The sequence below is a fragment of the Bremia lactucae genome (assembly GCF_004359215.1).
Source record: "Bremia lactucae strain SF5 chromosome Unknown BlacSF5_NotPlaced_19_SHOA01000004.1_2068294bp, whole genome shotgun sequence".
Taxonomy (NCBI): Eukaryota; Oomycota; class Peronosporomycetes; order Peronosporales; family Peronosporaceae; genus Bremia; species Bremia lactucae.
This window is the reverse complement of record NW_027152031.1, coordinates 1,481,093-1,497,491: the sequence shown is the minus strand read 5'-3', so window position 1 is coordinate 1,497,491 and position 16,399 is coordinate 1,481,093. Positions and strand designations below refer to the sequence as shown.

General features: G+C 48.9%; 2 protein-coding genes across 2 annotated transcripts; both read left to right on the top strand.

Moving 5' to 3' along the window:
- Window positions 1–779: 779 nt before the first annotated feature.
- CCR75_007855 (uncharacterized protein) lies at window positions 780–1,548 on the top strand (the record flags this gene model as incomplete). Its single annotated transcript, XM_067965911.1, is given in 3 exon segments — window positions 780–920; window positions 944–1,394; window positions 1,412–1,548. The coding sequence occupies 3 exon segments, from the start codon at window positions 780–782 to the stop codon at window positions 1,546–1,548; spliced, it is 729 nt and encodes a 242-aa protein (XP_067821977.1).
- A 4,126-nt stretch (window positions 1,549–5,674) lies between these two features.
- CCR75_007856 (uncharacterized protein) lies at window positions 5,675–6,125 on the top strand (the record flags this gene model as incomplete). The annotated part of the gene is made up of 2 exons (XM_067965912.1): window positions 5,675–5,917; window positions 5,952–6,125. 2 exons carry the CDS (start codon window positions 5,675–5,677, stop codon window positions 6,123–6,125), a joined length of 417 nt encoding a protein of 138 aa, XP_067821980.1.
- Between the last annotated feature and the right edge of the window lie 10,274 nt (window positions 6,126–16,399).

Here is a 16,399-nt window from a genome sequence, read left to right as displayed (position 1 = left end):
TGGATCCAACAGATTGGATCTACGGCACCAGACTAACGGCTGCAACAGAATACGTCGCATTGCTCTATAACGTCACACGTTTTATGGACAATCTGCGGCTTACTGCATTTTTCACAGAACATATTAGTGCTGAGGTGGAGCTGGAGAGCTTTGACGCGTGTACACCCAACTCTCGCACTTCCACGGTATGAAAATTAACGGTCCAGTTAACAGGTTGCCCCGAGTTTCTTCGCGCCATCGTGCGCATCGGCTGGTATAGCGATATCTACCCGTCGGGCTACTAAATCCTCCCAGTTCACAGCCCTCGCAGATCCTGATGAGGAGTTCTGTGTTACAGGAAGGACGGGGACGGCGGACATTACTTCGCGGAGCGACGAAGAGAGGTTGGCCGCGCGAGAAGTGGAACCATTATCTGTGCCTGTTCATAGTTCTGTGGTGCAGCTACGCATTCTTCAGAGCCCACCACCACAAGTGCCAATTACGCCTCAACTGGTAGCTTTGAAGCAAAAGGAATGTGCTTAGTTACGAAGCCTGCGTCAGGAAGCGGACAGCCTGAACAGGCAGCTTATGGAGATGCCCGCTGAGACCGAATTGGCACGGAAAATTCGATTCTACAAGTGTTGCGGTTGCGGCACGTCGCCACGTCGGCACCAGGGAATTGTTTGGCGCTTGCGATGGTACAAGCACTGGCCAACGACGACCTAGCACAAGTGAAGACAAATCTGAATAGGGCTGCGACGTGTGCGAAACGGGGGCTTAAATGTACAGGTTAAGTACATATGACGGATCAATTTGACCATGTGGAGCGGCTGAAGACCCTGGTAAATGTACGGCGAGGATGGATGGCAATGTCCATTAAAGAGTCAACCAAACAATCTATATGGTATCTGGAAGAATACGCGGCCAGCACCACGAATAGGGTAATGCCAATCGGTCACTATAGCTAGAGAGGAAGCGCCATGCTTCTTACGGCAGCCATTTTTTTGCAACGAGATGTTTACGTGATCAGGCAACCAAGCAATATTCATCACCATGGAACTACTGCCTATATAGGCCAAGCTCGATGACTAAGGCTAACAATGTGATTGAGACAGGGGAGCAGCTCATCTTGACTGTATCAGCATGTGTCGAGATGATAGCGACAGCCAAAAGAGCGGACCCAATAAATTTCCCTCTTATACTCCGGTACACAGACCGTCACTGTTTGTTCTACGTTCACTGCACGCTACCTGGTCCGCACGACTCTGGGGTCTCGGCTGATGATGGCAGTGGTGAGGATATGGATATTTCGCAAGATGAGATCAGTAAAAAGGAGATGAAAGGAGAAGACGAGAGTCTGGCAGGGTTTGTTGGTGCTGCGATTCGGCCTCGCTGGGGGGTGACACCAACGAGCTGTCGACTAGACTAACAGTCGGTGACATGACGTACACATTGCGCCAAGATATTCAGTTGATTCTCCGTTGCTCGGCGTCACCCCGGTATCCCGCACTTCTCGAGTTCCGGGTGAATACGGTGGCCGCCAGCTATGAGAACGCCCAGCTCCGCTGAATGACGACAAATCTTCTGCAGACCAACTCAGCGGCTGCAACTAGACTATCGTATCCCGGATTCGGTGATGATACAATGGCAATCTTGGGCGGCCGCGCGGGCGGCGCTTTACGACGTTCGAGTTTTAACACGGATCTTCAACAGTTGCAAGGTCCTGATCCCAGCACTAAATTTGGAAGTGTATCCTAGCGGACGGTAGTGCAGACACCATTCCTCCACAATTCCTACCAGAACTGCCATCGCCGGGGTATTCGTATTCAAGGATCGATCCAGTCCAGGCGTTGGGGAGCAGTCCGGGATAGTGGCCATACCAGTCTAGCAATTCGTCACCAGTCCACGACACTGTTCACTCATCGTGATCAGAGAGCTAAGCAGCCGGTGCTGCGTGACGGCGGGAGGTCCAGCACATTACAAATAGAAGGATCGAGGTCCTGGCAGGACATGTTGCAAGACCTTGAGTCGGAGTGGCCGAGGACGGCACTTAGTGGGTTCCCAGCGGTGGGGTCCTGTGACATTAACTGGAACAAGGTGGTCCAAATGGAACCGCGGCATCTTCTTACCAAGGCACGACGCTTTCCTCATAACATCCGACTCCTGCAGGTTTTTTTATCGGTGAAACCCTTGTGGCGTGGTCCGCGGTATGGCGCTACGAATGTATGTATGGTCGTCTCGCCGTGCAACGAGACCGGGTGTCTGACGATGTCACTAAAAGATGGCTTGAGGATTGGAAGTAAAGAACTTTGCGCCAAGTAGCCCTGTCCTCACTGGCACCTCCCATTGATAGTTCAGATAATTGACGGAGGTTAAAAGACAGCGGATACGGCGGAGACGACCTTCACCGACGGTGTGATATACTCTATAACGGAAGATTAGCTCGTCACATCATCTGTGTTCTGCTATACAAGGCCGAGATCCAGTCCATCACGGGTGAGGACGCCGCAAAAGCTACTGGCATTACGTCCCAGTTGCGCCGTCATTTTGCGGGTCTGAAAGCCCTGACGGCATATCGCTCAGCATTCACGGAGATGGTCAACCAGGACGACTGGACCATACTCGACACGTTTTTTTTAGCACTCTATCACCCAGATGAGTGTTCAAAGTCCTCCCCAGTACTAAGGCAGCCATATGAGAGTTTAGTACCTGGCGACAAGTCAACATATGTCTCAAGGGGATCTATACGGCTTATACCATCAGCTCAAATGGGACGGAAACTCTCTAGCAGGCGGGAAAGCCGCAGGCTCTCGACAGTAAAAGATTATCCGAGTAGAAACTAAGAATGTGAGGGGACTTACGAAGGAATCAAGAGCCGGTTGAATTGAGGCCTGGCGGAGAATGCCAACGGGCAAAGGTCGTTGGATCGGGACCAACAAGTTTTTCCACGAATCTGATCACGGCAAACTCGAAGTGGCGGAGTCCGAAGCCTTTCATCATTTGCTGGAACCTCCAAACTATTGTCGTTAAGTGTCGACGTCTCCAAATTTTCATCATCATCAATGATGTCGATAATTTTCTCGTCTTCACTTTTCATTGCCTTCGAAATGAAACGCTCGGCAAATGTCACGCTTCTTGAAATTATGATAGAGCCGTCATCCGCGATAGTAGTCTATACGCTTTGTGATCCTTTGCATAGCCAAGAAAATAACACTTCACGCCCGAATCGTCCAGCTTCTTTCGATTCTCCTTTGTAACATGCGCGTAACATTGCGAACCAACCACGCGCATGTGATCGATGCGCGGCTTCGCTTAAACATCATCTTGTACGGACTTGACTTCTTGTTCGACGAATTTGGAACCACGTTCCGAATGTCTGCTGCTGTCATTAACGCTTCGCCCCAGTAAGACTTGTCGAGACCGCTGTCCTTAAGCATGCAGCGCGTCATCTCTACCAGAGTTCGATTCATGCGCTCTGCCATGCTGTTCTGTTCAGGATTGTATGGAACTGTGTACTCTTGCTTGATAAGCTTCTCATTGCAGAAGTTATACATTGCCGTGTTCCAGTACTCGCCACCGTTGTCACTTCTAATGATCTTGATCTTAGTCCCAGACACTTTCTTGATCTCCCGGTAAAATCTTGGGAACGCGCTTATTACTTCACTCTTCTTTCGCAACGGATAAACCGTCACATACCGGCTCTTCATCATGATGAAGCTCACAATGTACTTAAAACCGAATCTAGAAGCTGGAGTGATTGGTTCAAGCACGTCGGAGCATACGATATCGTCAGAACGTGCACTTTCCCTGATTCCTTTGTCTTCCTCTCTTGACTTCAATGACTTGCGTACTTGCTTGGACGTTGCGCATACGTCACACACGACGTCGGTCTTCACTTCCGCGCCTTTGATCCTTCCGTCCTTTATCATATCATTAATCGTCCCATACGATGCGTGACCCAGTCTTCTGTGCCATAGCTCGTTCTCGTACGCGGCTACGTGACACTCCGCACCAGCCTCAACGTTGAGGTACATCAGGAAGCCCTGCTTCCTTCCAGTGGCAACTGGCGTCCCGCCCCGCTTCACAACGCACTCGTTGCGCTGATCTTTACTGTCATTCCTCGCGCTGATGCAGCCGTAAGCGAGAATAAATTCTTTGACAGATCTTCGACATGGAGAGTGTTTTCGAGGCGAGCGTCGATCCAAGCATGTCCTGTCCAAACGCGCAGCTTCACCGTTCCGTGACCGATGACCTTGAGCTTCACATTATTCTTCGCGCTTGATAAACTGCGCGCCTGGCACACTTCTTCATTCTCCACAAAAGCTTCCCGGTCCTTGCACATGTGTGCAGATGCGCCACTGTCCATAACTCAGCAGTCGCTGACGGACCCTTCGCTTGCATTAAATGCGACGTTGGAGTGTTCGTGTCCTCCTTCTCGTGTTTATCTTGGTCCACGACTTGAACGGCAATCCCCAACATAATAATTGACCTTGTCACAGTTAAAACACGCTCCTGAAGGTTTCTTAGCACGCCGTTCTTGCTGCTTCTTGGGGTGCTGCTTGCCGTTTCTCTTACTTGTGTAAAGGGTCGTTGCTTCTCTCACCCATACCGTGTCCTTGTGCCGCACTTCCTCAGCGATCAACTTGCTCACGAGGTCGCTGAAATTCAAACTTGACACCGACATGCGAAACGCCTGCACCAAGCTCTCGTAGCTTGCAGGCAGACTCCTCAGCATCACCGCACATTCGTCCTCTTCACTTGGCCCGCAGTTGGCGCTATTCATCTTCATGACTAGGTCTTCAAGCTCTGTCACGTGACCACTAATGCTTGAAGCTGTATACTAAAACGACGCAAACTTCTCCTTAAGCCAAAGGCGATTCGCCATGTCTTGTGTGCGACGGAACTTCGCCAGCCATCCCCACGCCTCTCTCGCCGTCGTCGCGTCGATAATGTGCATCAACTGCGCGTCACTCAGATTCAGCGCGATCGCGGCGTGCGCTTGCTGCTCCTTTACCGCATTCGGAGCGTCTACACCGGAGATAGCTCCCCACAACCCCTTAGACATGAGGTACATCTTCATCTTGTAGCTCCATAGCACGTAGTTTGAGCCGTGAAAAGGCTCAATCTTGAAGCCGGAGTCGTTGCTTGGGCTCATAACCTGTTGAATTACCTTACGCCATGAGCTTGAAGATAGACTTTCCGGTTTGCAATTTCGACCGTAAGTCCATCTTAAAGCTCATAGCGTAACGTAATTCAACATACAAGAAAGGCATGTGAATAGTGAGGAGTCAGCTTCGCGATTGCAAGACGACTGGAAGCGCAGGTGGAGACAACCCCAGCTTGTCACAGGGTCTCTCCTATCATACTGGAGTGTCGGTGCAGACAAAACGGGGTGTGTGGCAATTTTACTTGACCTACGTGGAGTAGCCGAGGCACGTCCATGGCATCCTGGAATGTGGACAAACCGGGTCGTCTGCGTTGAGATCGGAAATGCCCTGCTGGTGAATATTTATGCGCCAAACCGTCATGCCTAAAGAGAAACATTTTTTTCTCGCCTGGTGGAATGACCGTGGCCAAGCCGAGATACCATCCTTGCGGGCGATTTTAGCTCAGTACAAAGTTCCAACTTGACCGCTAAGGTGGCCAGCGCACTAAACGTCCAGAAAGTGCTTAGTTAGGCCACTTGCTAACTTTAATGGGGCTCGAAGACGCCAGTACATTGTCGGCCCCGGTGGATGACGATCCACCAAAACCGACGGATTTTCTTACATACTGGACCAAATCGACGGCTAGCAGTATTGATCGGTTTTATGTTCCGCGTGGGTGGGCGTCTTTGGTACAATGGGTGGAGGTGATAGAGCCGGCCGTCGAGTCCGACCATCTACGGGTGTCTCTTATTCTAGGGCGGGGTGCGTTAAATGCACCCGAAAGTCGAAGAGTGCGTCCTATTCGGTACCCTATTTATCTCTCAGAACCCACTGCTGTCAGAGCTGATCGATCGGAATGTGGGACGAGACCCATCAGCGCTTACTAGGGATGACCAGGCTCTCTGGTGTATTGCTGCAATCAAATGGTGCGCAAGCGTTCAAAACAACGAAGCAAACGGTATGTGGAAAAGGTTCAGCGGCAAACGCGAGCAGGTCTAACAAGTCGACAGCAACTCATACACGCTCATCGAGTAACGCTTCGCAAGGAGTGTATGATTCAGGAGGGGCGCCGACTTGAGCTTACGACAGATTGACTTCGATGGGATTACAAGCGCGTTTCTGATTGGGAGCGGGACCAAACTGTTACCAACCTTCACCACCTCCATGGGGTGGCCTTTTCGTGCCATGCCACAGTCGCTGATAAGTTTGCAACGGAGTGGCAGCAAATTTTAGGCTGGAGTCACAACACTATACTGCAGTGGCGCATGCGTCAGGCGTTCAATGAATTCGTCACGATTCCGGAGGCTCGCAAAATGACTTTGATCGAAAATGCTTCCTGCTTCAGCCTGTAAGCATGGACGAAGTGGTCAGTGCAATATCAGGACTTAATCGGCACAAGGCGGCGGGGTATGATGGGCTGAATTATGACTTTTATAAACTCAAGCTATTTTAGTGCCGGCGATGGTACTCCTCGAAAACGAATTACTGAATGAGAAGGATCCGCCGCCTTCACTTCTAGGAGGCCATATTATTTTACTTCACAAAAAGGGGGACTTGGTCGATGCTATGGATTACCGGCCGATATCGCTTCTTCATACAGGGTACAAAATAGTTGCCAAACTTATGGCAACACGATCACAAGCTGTCCTTCCTAAGGCGGTTGTGGACAACCAGCCGGGTTTTGTGCAGGGACGGGAGATGATGAAAACAGTCATGATGATGCTCGCCGCAGTCTCTACTGCTCGGGCTGAACCTGACTTGGAAGCAACACGGAGTCAAGAAATTTTATTGCTGGATTTTCGAAAGGCATACGACATGGTGCACCGGATTTCCTCTTTCAAGTCCTGGAAGAGTATAGATCCGCAAGTCCTTTCATTCATATGACGCGGAAATTGCATGAGTCTACCACAGCTAAATTTTTGGTCAATGGCTCCCTTTCTCATCCATTGGAAATCACAACGGGATTCGGCAGGGATGCACTTTGGCGTCATTACTGTTCATCCTGGCGGCGGATGTCCTGTCATTAGCGATCACACAGGACTGCGAGCTTCAGGGGATCGAAGTTCCCGGGACACACGGTGAGCAACACACCCTTTCCGCGTTTGTCGATGACTCCACTGTATTTCTCCAAGAAGCGAGTAATGTTCCACGCGTCCTCGACATCGTCGCAGCTTTCGGTCGGTTATCGGGGCTCACTGTGCAGCCAACAAAAAGTCAGATCATCTTTTTGAATACGGCAGTGGCTTTGCCTGAATATGAGGGAATACCTGTGTTGCCTCATGGCGAAACAACACACTATCTCGGTCACCAAGTGGGTACACTCGTCGACGCAAATTAGGCTGTCCGGATTCGGAACGTGCACCGTCGACTCGCGACGGCTACTCGGGTGGCGACCAGTGTCTCTTTCTCTGGGTGCTCATACTCAATGTAATTATGCTGCCAGGAATACTCTTCACGGCAGCGGCCTTTGATATGCCACAATAGGAGGAGGAGGAGCTCCGAAATCTCCACAAACAATTTCTGTGGAAACATGCAACCTCAACAGAGCGCAGTCGTCATAAAATTAACTTGGCATTTTGTACACACCGCGAGCGGCTTGTGGGGTCGGCTTGGTTTCGATAGCAGTGGCTGTTAAATTACAACGAATAAAACACGCTCGTCGTTAGCTTACACAGAGGCGCGACAGATACGTCGGGGCGTGGAAATTTTGGACGTTTCCGGAGGCTCGGGACGACGCCTCTATCGTAATCACGCCACTAAACCCCCTTTATTTCCGCAGGCAACGGAGCAAGATACGTGGTGAATCGTTGCAAGCTGATATTCGTGCTTGGCTTAAATGGAGCATGAAGCCTTACAGGATCGGCATGGTCGTAATATACAACGGCACATCTTGCAGACCAAATGCTGGAGGGACGGAGACCGGCTTACGATTTGATTAGCGGAGCTGTTACCGGCAGTTACATGGGAGATAACGGCCATGACCAGACGGTATTGACCAAGTATTCGTGGGCAGACAATCCCATGGTTATGCGATGGCACAGGTTATCGGTTGATGAGCAAGAAATACGACCGCATCAGGCAGTGCTCACTGGAAGAAATTGCGATGGAGCGAACCGGTCCGACAACATACGTTTGTCACGTCCCGTTGGCTGAGGGACCGGAGAAGCACAACCCGAACCGCAAACTCGGGCGCTGGGCTTTAGCAATTCTATTAGGGAGTCCTCCGTTGGCTATGGGACGGACATTCGAGGTGATCCCCACGGTGGCTGTACGACACCCCCCCCCCGGACCTCCGGCTATCTTACAACTGGGTGCTGGTAGAGAATGGAGCTGTCCGAGGGGTGGAAGGTACAGCGCTGGATATTTCATCACGGAGAATCATGCTTGAGCAGAAGGCCAACGGGATTAATTGCACAGTCGATGACTTATATCCAGTATATCTGGAGAATGGGACGATGTGGCCGTCATCAGGAGCTCGCAACGAGCTCTCGGGCTTGTCATTGAGGCACATCCATCGATCCACAGCTTTCTGTGAGATGCCTCATTCAACGTAGCGAATCGGCATGTTCTTAGGTACATTAAACGCCAGCGGTATGGCAAGGCGAAGGTGGGGCTCGGCACGGCTCTGGAAGGTCTACTACAGAAGTTACAAACCTGCGCAGACCGGGGAGACTGGTACTCTGCAGCTCTTTGTCAAACCCCGAAGCAGCTGTGAGGTCATCAAAATGCAATTACGGAGTAGCAAGTGTGGGTCTATTACCGTTTGTTACTCCAACAGCTCAATTTATTTTCCCGGGCAGGGAACTTGACAACAGTTGCAGGAGGCTGTCCGTCTGTGGCGTTCACAAGGAGACACTGGAGCACATTTTCTGGACATGTCCGGTGGCTGATCCAAGATTTGGTACGTTCGGCTACGTTAACATGCCAAATTTTACTTTCGTCGCATCAATGATGATGCAACGAGCTTTAATGGCGTCGAGTAATTCGACAACAAATCATCATCAAAAAGGAGTCGCCTTCGATTGCCTTAAATAGCAATTCATATTTTCGGGCTTTTGGGTTGACGCGAAGGCGTTGGCCCACTAGCAGCATGTAGATGCTGCTGTCTCAGCAGTTTCAACTCTTGACTACCCTGTTTTCTCAGCATGTCTGTGTGTTGAAAGCCTTGCTGACAAAGCAAAGCTACTTATCTTGGTTCCGTCGAGTTCACGTTGTACGAACTCGGCTATGGCCTCATGTTGTTCATCTGTGTTCCGAGTGAACAGCATGGTGCCATTGGCTGGCCCGCCTACTACCAAGCTCATGTATTCGACCGCTCTCCAGTCAAGGTCACTCAAATAGTGAACCTCTACGCGTTGCGTGATAGCCTTCTCAAGAGGCTTAAAGCTCCTCCTTCTTCATCCATAATGTCCTTAATGGCTTGATTGTGCGTAAGCCATTGAACGGACTACGAAGTGCAAGTGCTACCTGGTGCAACGGGAGTCTTGACAACAGTTGTCGTCAATTTACACTGATTACAGTGAAGGTGGGGTTCCTCGATTAATTTATGCACACGACGTGCAGAGGACGGTTCTAAGTAGCTGGGAAGTCTTAGCTACTGAGGGCTAATTCTAAGGCTTTACGATAAGGATAAAGTAAATTGTTATAATATATAGAAAGTCGACTAGCTTTAATGTATTTATACCCGACTATGCAATGCGCCTCCTGCGCAACGCCTTATCGTGTCCTGTAACGATTGGCAAGGTTGATTTATATCAACCAATAAATAGAACCAATGCCTTATTGCGTCAATGCCAAATTTGGAATATTGAAACTTTTAAGTCAAATAAATAAAAAATAATACTTTTGTACGTCTTTGTTTATTTCTTATTATAGGAGACAATATTTATTATTTTTTTTGAAAAAAAATATTATTGTGTAACGGGACACCCCATTATAGTTTTATTTCCTTCAATTTGCTCACGACATCTTAAAAAGCTACAAGCTTGATTTAAGTTAATAATGATTATGTTGACCAAGCGGTTCGAAAGCTGTGACCTGCTGCATGTTGTGCAGTTGAGAACTCGTGCTGTCATACAACCAGTTTACGCTGCTACGGTGTCTTATTCAATTTATTACTATCTGATGACGCAAAACGTAATTTCAACGATTTTGTTCAGTTGCTCCACAACTCACAAGGCCTTATTACATATCCGGTGCAAACTTCTCCGCAGACTGCTATTGGGTAGATGAGCGGAGCTTTCCCCACACTCAAATTTGTGCCTTTTTGACGAATCTAAAATTAAATTTAGCGGCACTCAAGCGCGGCGCAAGTCGTTAGTGACAAGTGGAATGCAGCCTAGGAAGCCACACAACGTATTGTTAATTTTAAAATCTTCTGTGGATTTTGAATCATAAATATATAGGAGATAAGGTTGGCAGCACATTCACACGTCCTTTTAGCAGCGTAAACTGCCTTTATGATGCAGCTGATGCCTTTGTGTCCCTACCCTGCACAATGGACTCTGGAAGAGTATAAAGCTAAAAATATTCTTCACATAACATTTGGCAAATTTTGGACCGTCTATAACTTCTGAGCAACGGGCGTAATGCACCATTTTGCTATAAATATGTCGTTATGGTGTTTTTTTGCAGCCTTACACGGGGAGGCCTTCCTTGTAAATTATCACCCTGTCAGCGACTTTCTAATGCTCGCTGTGCGCACTACATTTTATACGTGCTGTTAATAATTATGCACACCTTGGCGCAAAGGTGAGAACATGGACGAGTCTAGTAGGCTCGCTTGGGGTTATAAATGCGCTGTCGCGATTGGATGCTTAGGCTTTCGCTCGATGAAGGCGGCCGACAGGACAATCTTCATATCACATGGTCATTTGAGGCGGCTTTCAACTAAAAAAATCATGCGCGGCTGTCTTAAAATCATTAAAGTATATTTCTTATAATTTTTTATGAGCTGACTTTAGCTTCAGCAAAACCGGAAAGCGTAAAACGTATTAGGTAATCCGCTCTTCATGCAGAATTACGAGATGTACAGCTCTCTGAACGATTTTTGTCAGCTGGATCGTGAAAGACGAGAAACAGGTCAGATGGTTCAATCAGCAAATGTTAATTGATCTTTAGAAATTATTATACATGGTCAGTCACTTTACAGCGAAGCTACCTTGTTCCTGAAGTCAGAGGAAGACTTTATGCTCAAACAATCGCTTAGTTCTATAGAATTAAGTAAGCCTTATAGAATTAAGCGAATGTTTGAATTTAAAGCCTTCCTCTAAGTAAGTTTAACAAGTCACTTATGTAGGCGGGCACGTCGTAATGCGGCCACGCTCTACTTAGACACCTGCCCTAGCACAGCGAGGAAGCGGTTTAACCTGCTTCTCTTGCGTGCAGTGAGGTAGTTGTGGTGGACGCGTTGGCGGCCTCACCCAACACACTAAGTACTGTGATTAAGAGTCGTCACGGGAGCGGTAATCCGTTTCCTCATGCGCACTAACCAAGTAGGAAGTAGTTTTCAGACTGATTTATATTTAATAGAATCAAATACAAATACTTATTTTTACCAATTAAAATGTTATCTCTATAGAAAACCTTTAATGTGTATTGCGAGCGTATCTTTCTAGATACCTCGCGTAACGGATGACGCTGGGCGTCATCCCTTTAATGTAATTGCACCATGTGCATCACATCCACAAGGGTTGGTCACAAATGTGCACCACACCCGAGTGCTGGGTCTAATTACTATTATTTAGTAACTGACTATCCCCTTAAGTACACTTGATCTACTTAATGGGGACTGTGTTACGTAAGTGCAACTTTAGCCCATTACACCATCCCCCCTTTAAAGAACAAATTTACATTTTTAAATTCGTCAAAGAGGAGTTAGGAACTGCGAGCACCTTTACGCGCCGCTAGTTCACTCAATCCATACACGGCGCCAAAATGCCACTTAAAAGGGGCCACTTTGGTGGGTTGTCTGCGAAGACGCCCACTCAACCTCAAAGTAAATGCACGCGCCGCATTAATTTGCCGGCCGCGTCTAATGCCTTAGTCGAAACGCCGACAGCTACTGCTGCTGCCGCGTTAACAGGGCTAAAGGATCCATCCCACTTTAACAGTAAGGATGTTGATCCGTCGCTCATTGTCGACTACAATGAGTCGACACCGTTGCCATCACCTCATAGTAGTGATGCGGGCAATGAGCTCCTGAGGAAGAATGATGGCACATTATTGCCTATCCAAACTTCTTTCATGGCTCACAACATGGAGACAGCAGCATTTACAAATGCTGTTTCGTCGTCTGCGCTGAATAGCGCAGCGACAGGTAATGAGAGCGCTGCCTATAAAGGCGCAGCCGCTTCTCCGTGAGTAAAACCACAACGCCTTATGCTCAGAACATAATCCATAATGGTTCGGACATAGAGGATTCGGAGCCTAAAGCTCCGCTGACGACACGTGAACGTGCTCGGGCGGTGTCATAAGGCAGTCGTTTAGAACGTGGCTATGTGACGGGAGGCATTCCAAAGATGGCCCCTCCCTCTGAATGGCCTCATTGAAATGGGCCAAGAGCGTCGCTCCAAGAGCGCGCTCTTGTAGACGCCAATAATTATTATGGCGTCTTTTAATCATGGAGGGCTCAGAGAAAATCGCTTGGGCGTATTTTCCCGATTCCGGTTGTGTTGCGTCCAAATGAAACGCCCGAACAATACGAGGCGGAATTCGTGCGCCACAATCATCCGCATTCCAGTGCGATGAAACAGCGGTCGCAGCGAAGTAAATTCGCCCGTTTGCGTGTGAAAGAAATCATGGGCGGTACTATACCCCCTGTTTCTTCTCACAACGCTACTTCTGCTAGTCCATTTGAGACTAGCGAAGAGGACTCAGCTGGTGCTCCATTTCATAGACAGCCACCAAGCCGGGCATATTAATACGTAGGGTATCGATCGGTTCCTAAAAGTCAAAAGTGTGCGGGTAACCTTTCCATTGGACGAGGATCTGATACCCTTGCGTCACGAAGCGGTGGGCAAGCAACCTTCCAACAAGGAAGTGTAGATTCCCACCCGCATCCATCAGTGCAGGTGGCGCCCGATAGGGGTGGCGATGTCGCCCACCTACTCGCGGCTGCCTTACCTTTGTCCCTTTAGTCCCATGCGTTAAGCGCTGCTGAACGACGTATTGCGGATCTCGAGAGTCAAGTCTTGCGACTGACCTCGGATCTCGTTGATGTCCGAGCGAAGACTCGTCAGGAGTATGAACGCCTGAAGACTCGCTTGGACCGTTTCGAACGGATAATGCTGAGAAATCCGCGTTACTCGCGTGAAATCCCTCGCTCTCCAAGTCCTGTTCGTGGTAGGAGGCATCGGTCCGATAGCTTTTCGCCTTTACCGCCCCCCTCACCCGAACGACGCTCGACTCACAGTCGGCGTCATCATCGGTCTCCTTAGTAAGGTGGGAATATGTGACCTCATTTGGGTCTACATACTGTTTCAGACGACCCACGTAAATTACGGGGTGCGTTTTCATATACGGGGGAAAGGTGAGCCTATAATTTAGGTCTTCAACCTCTTCAACCACCTTAAAGGGCCCAATGAAACGCGGCAACAACTTCGTAGTACCTCCAGGTAGAACAGAAATTGCATTTTTAGATAGGGTAGCAGTACTTAATAGTACGTTTCCACCCACTCTAAAGAGTACATTATTTCTGCGACCATTTCGGTCCGCATATTCTTTTTGCTTGTCCTGTGCGCTTGCCATCGCGTCACGGACTTTACGTGTGATGGCTAATCGCTCATTCACAAAGCGTTGAGCCTCGCTCACGCTTTTAGCATCAAAATTGCCTGTGATACCGCCAAGAGGACGGTCATAAGGCGTAGTTTTATTGACCACTGCTAAACTGGCAGGGTCACTAGGGCAAGTTTCTATCTTTGAGATGATACCCTCGTGGGTCATCGTCATATTGACGAAACTATGTCCCTCTTTCGCACCGAGCATAGTGAGGGGCCCTCCCCGACTAAGATTTGGGCTGCGCACAAACGAGACTGGCGTCCAAGGATGGTGCAGTCCGTTAATATAAAACGGTGTCTCACCCGTACTGGCGTGGACACTGTTATTTATAGCAAACTCTATAAACAACAATTGCTTGCTCCACTCATTACGAGTTGCTGTAGTAAGCAAGATATCCGCCACGACCCTATTGGCACGTTCTGTTTGGCCATCGGTCTGGGTAGATCTGCGGTCGACATGTGGAGCTTGCTACCTAGCAGCTCGAACACATGTCGCCAAAACCCAGACGTAAAACGAAGATCCCGGTCCGATACTATGGACTCGGGCATTCCGTGTAGTCGGTATACATAATTCAGGAACAAGAGAGCTGCCTTCTTGCCTGTGATCGATGTCTTACATGGTGCTAAATGCACCATTTTGCTTTTTGTCTACAAAAACGACGAGCCCCGTCCGATTCTTATGATCGGGCGGCATGCAAAACATGAAGTCCAGATTAACTGACTTCTAACAATCCGTTGGAATCGGTAGCGGCTTCAGTGGCGCACTACTGGACGGTGCAGGCTTAATGCGCTGACACTGTAGCTTAAGCGATTAAGCTTAGCTTTCGGGTGCGATGGGAAAGAAACCTTTTGCCCACCAAAGTGATCCAAAAGCAGGCAACAATGGTCGTCCTGACGGTAGCTCTCTTTAATTAAAGAGCTCGTCACGTGGTATGCCTTCATGGCTGCCAACGTTGACGGCTGAAATTGTGTTTTACAACTAGACACACTTTCCTGGTGTATAACCTCGAAGTCTCGTCTGTGCGATATAGCGCCAGCCAAGACATTCGACTTACCCGGCTTGTATTCAACTTTAAATTAAAATCAGAGAAGAAGGTTAGCCGTCTTGCCATTCTAGGCGAGAGGTGTGGTGAGTTTATATTGCGGTCCGCAGTGATGCGTGATCCGTTTCAGCCACAAATCGCTCGGTGCCCAATAGGTGCACACGAAATTTGACGAGAGCATACTTTATTGAAAGAAGCTCTTTGTCATGCACGGGGTAATAAAGTTCCGCGCCTTTTAAAAGCCGGGACTGATAAGAGATGACACGGTCAACGCCGTCGTCTTCCTTCTGCATGAGCGCGCTGCCGATTGCAAAATTACTTGCATCGCAGACGACGCTTAAGGGCTTATCCGCGTCTGGCAATGCCAAGACCGGTGCCTCTACAAGAGATTGCTTCACTGATGTGAACGCATCATCTGTTCTTTTAACCAAACCCATTCTGCGTCCTTTTAAGGAGATCTGACAATGGTTTAGTTAGCTCAGCATAATTCTTGCTATATTTATGCAAGTAATTAGCGAGCTCTAGGAATTGGCGCAAATCCTGCACATGCCGTGGGACTGATCATTCCTTTACTGATTTTACCTTGTCTGGGTCAACTCGTATACCATGTCTACCTATGATGCAGCCCAGCACAGGAATATCGAAGACCCCTATGACGCACTTTTGCCAGTTGACGTACAATTGGGCGTCCTTCAAAGTTATCAACACAGCGTCTATATGACGCTTGTGCGACACTTTTTCTGTTAGACCGTCCACGATCCTACTATGCACGAAGACATCGTCAACGTAATGGGGCGCTTAGGCAAGGGGCTGACGCATCACGTCAGCCACCACTCGTTCGAATGTCGCTGGTGCATTTTTCAAACCTTGGGGCATCACAAGCCACTCCCAAAGCATACCGCTTGGGGTGCTTACTGCCGTTTTGGCTACATCGGACTCTCTCATGAGTACCTGATAGTAGCCATCCTTCAAATCCAACGCGGAAAAGATAGTTGACTTTCCCATGGAGTTCAACAAGACATCTTTCCGCGGAATTGGCGTTTGCGCCGGTATGGTCGCCGTGTTCAGCTTATTGTAAGCATGAGCCACGCGCCATCCACCTGTGGCTTTACGAACACAAAAGGTCTGGCTGCAGTGAGGCAATTTGCTCTCACGCACATGTCCCGCCTTGACTCGCTTGTCGAAGAACTCATCAAAATAATCGACTTGTTCTTTCGACAACGGCCATTGCCTGGTCACACAATAGTTGGTGCCAGGTTTGAGGTCGATTTCGTGCCCGATGCCTCTATCTGCTGGCAGGCGGCTCGGCACTTCTTCTGGGAACACATCGCGATGTTTCCACAGAACCTCAAAGAACGGACTGTCTCTCAAGGCATCCCAGCCTTGAGCAGCGTACCGCTTCTTTTTGTCCGTTTCTAGGACGCTCTCGTCCATTGTGGACGACGAGCAGCAG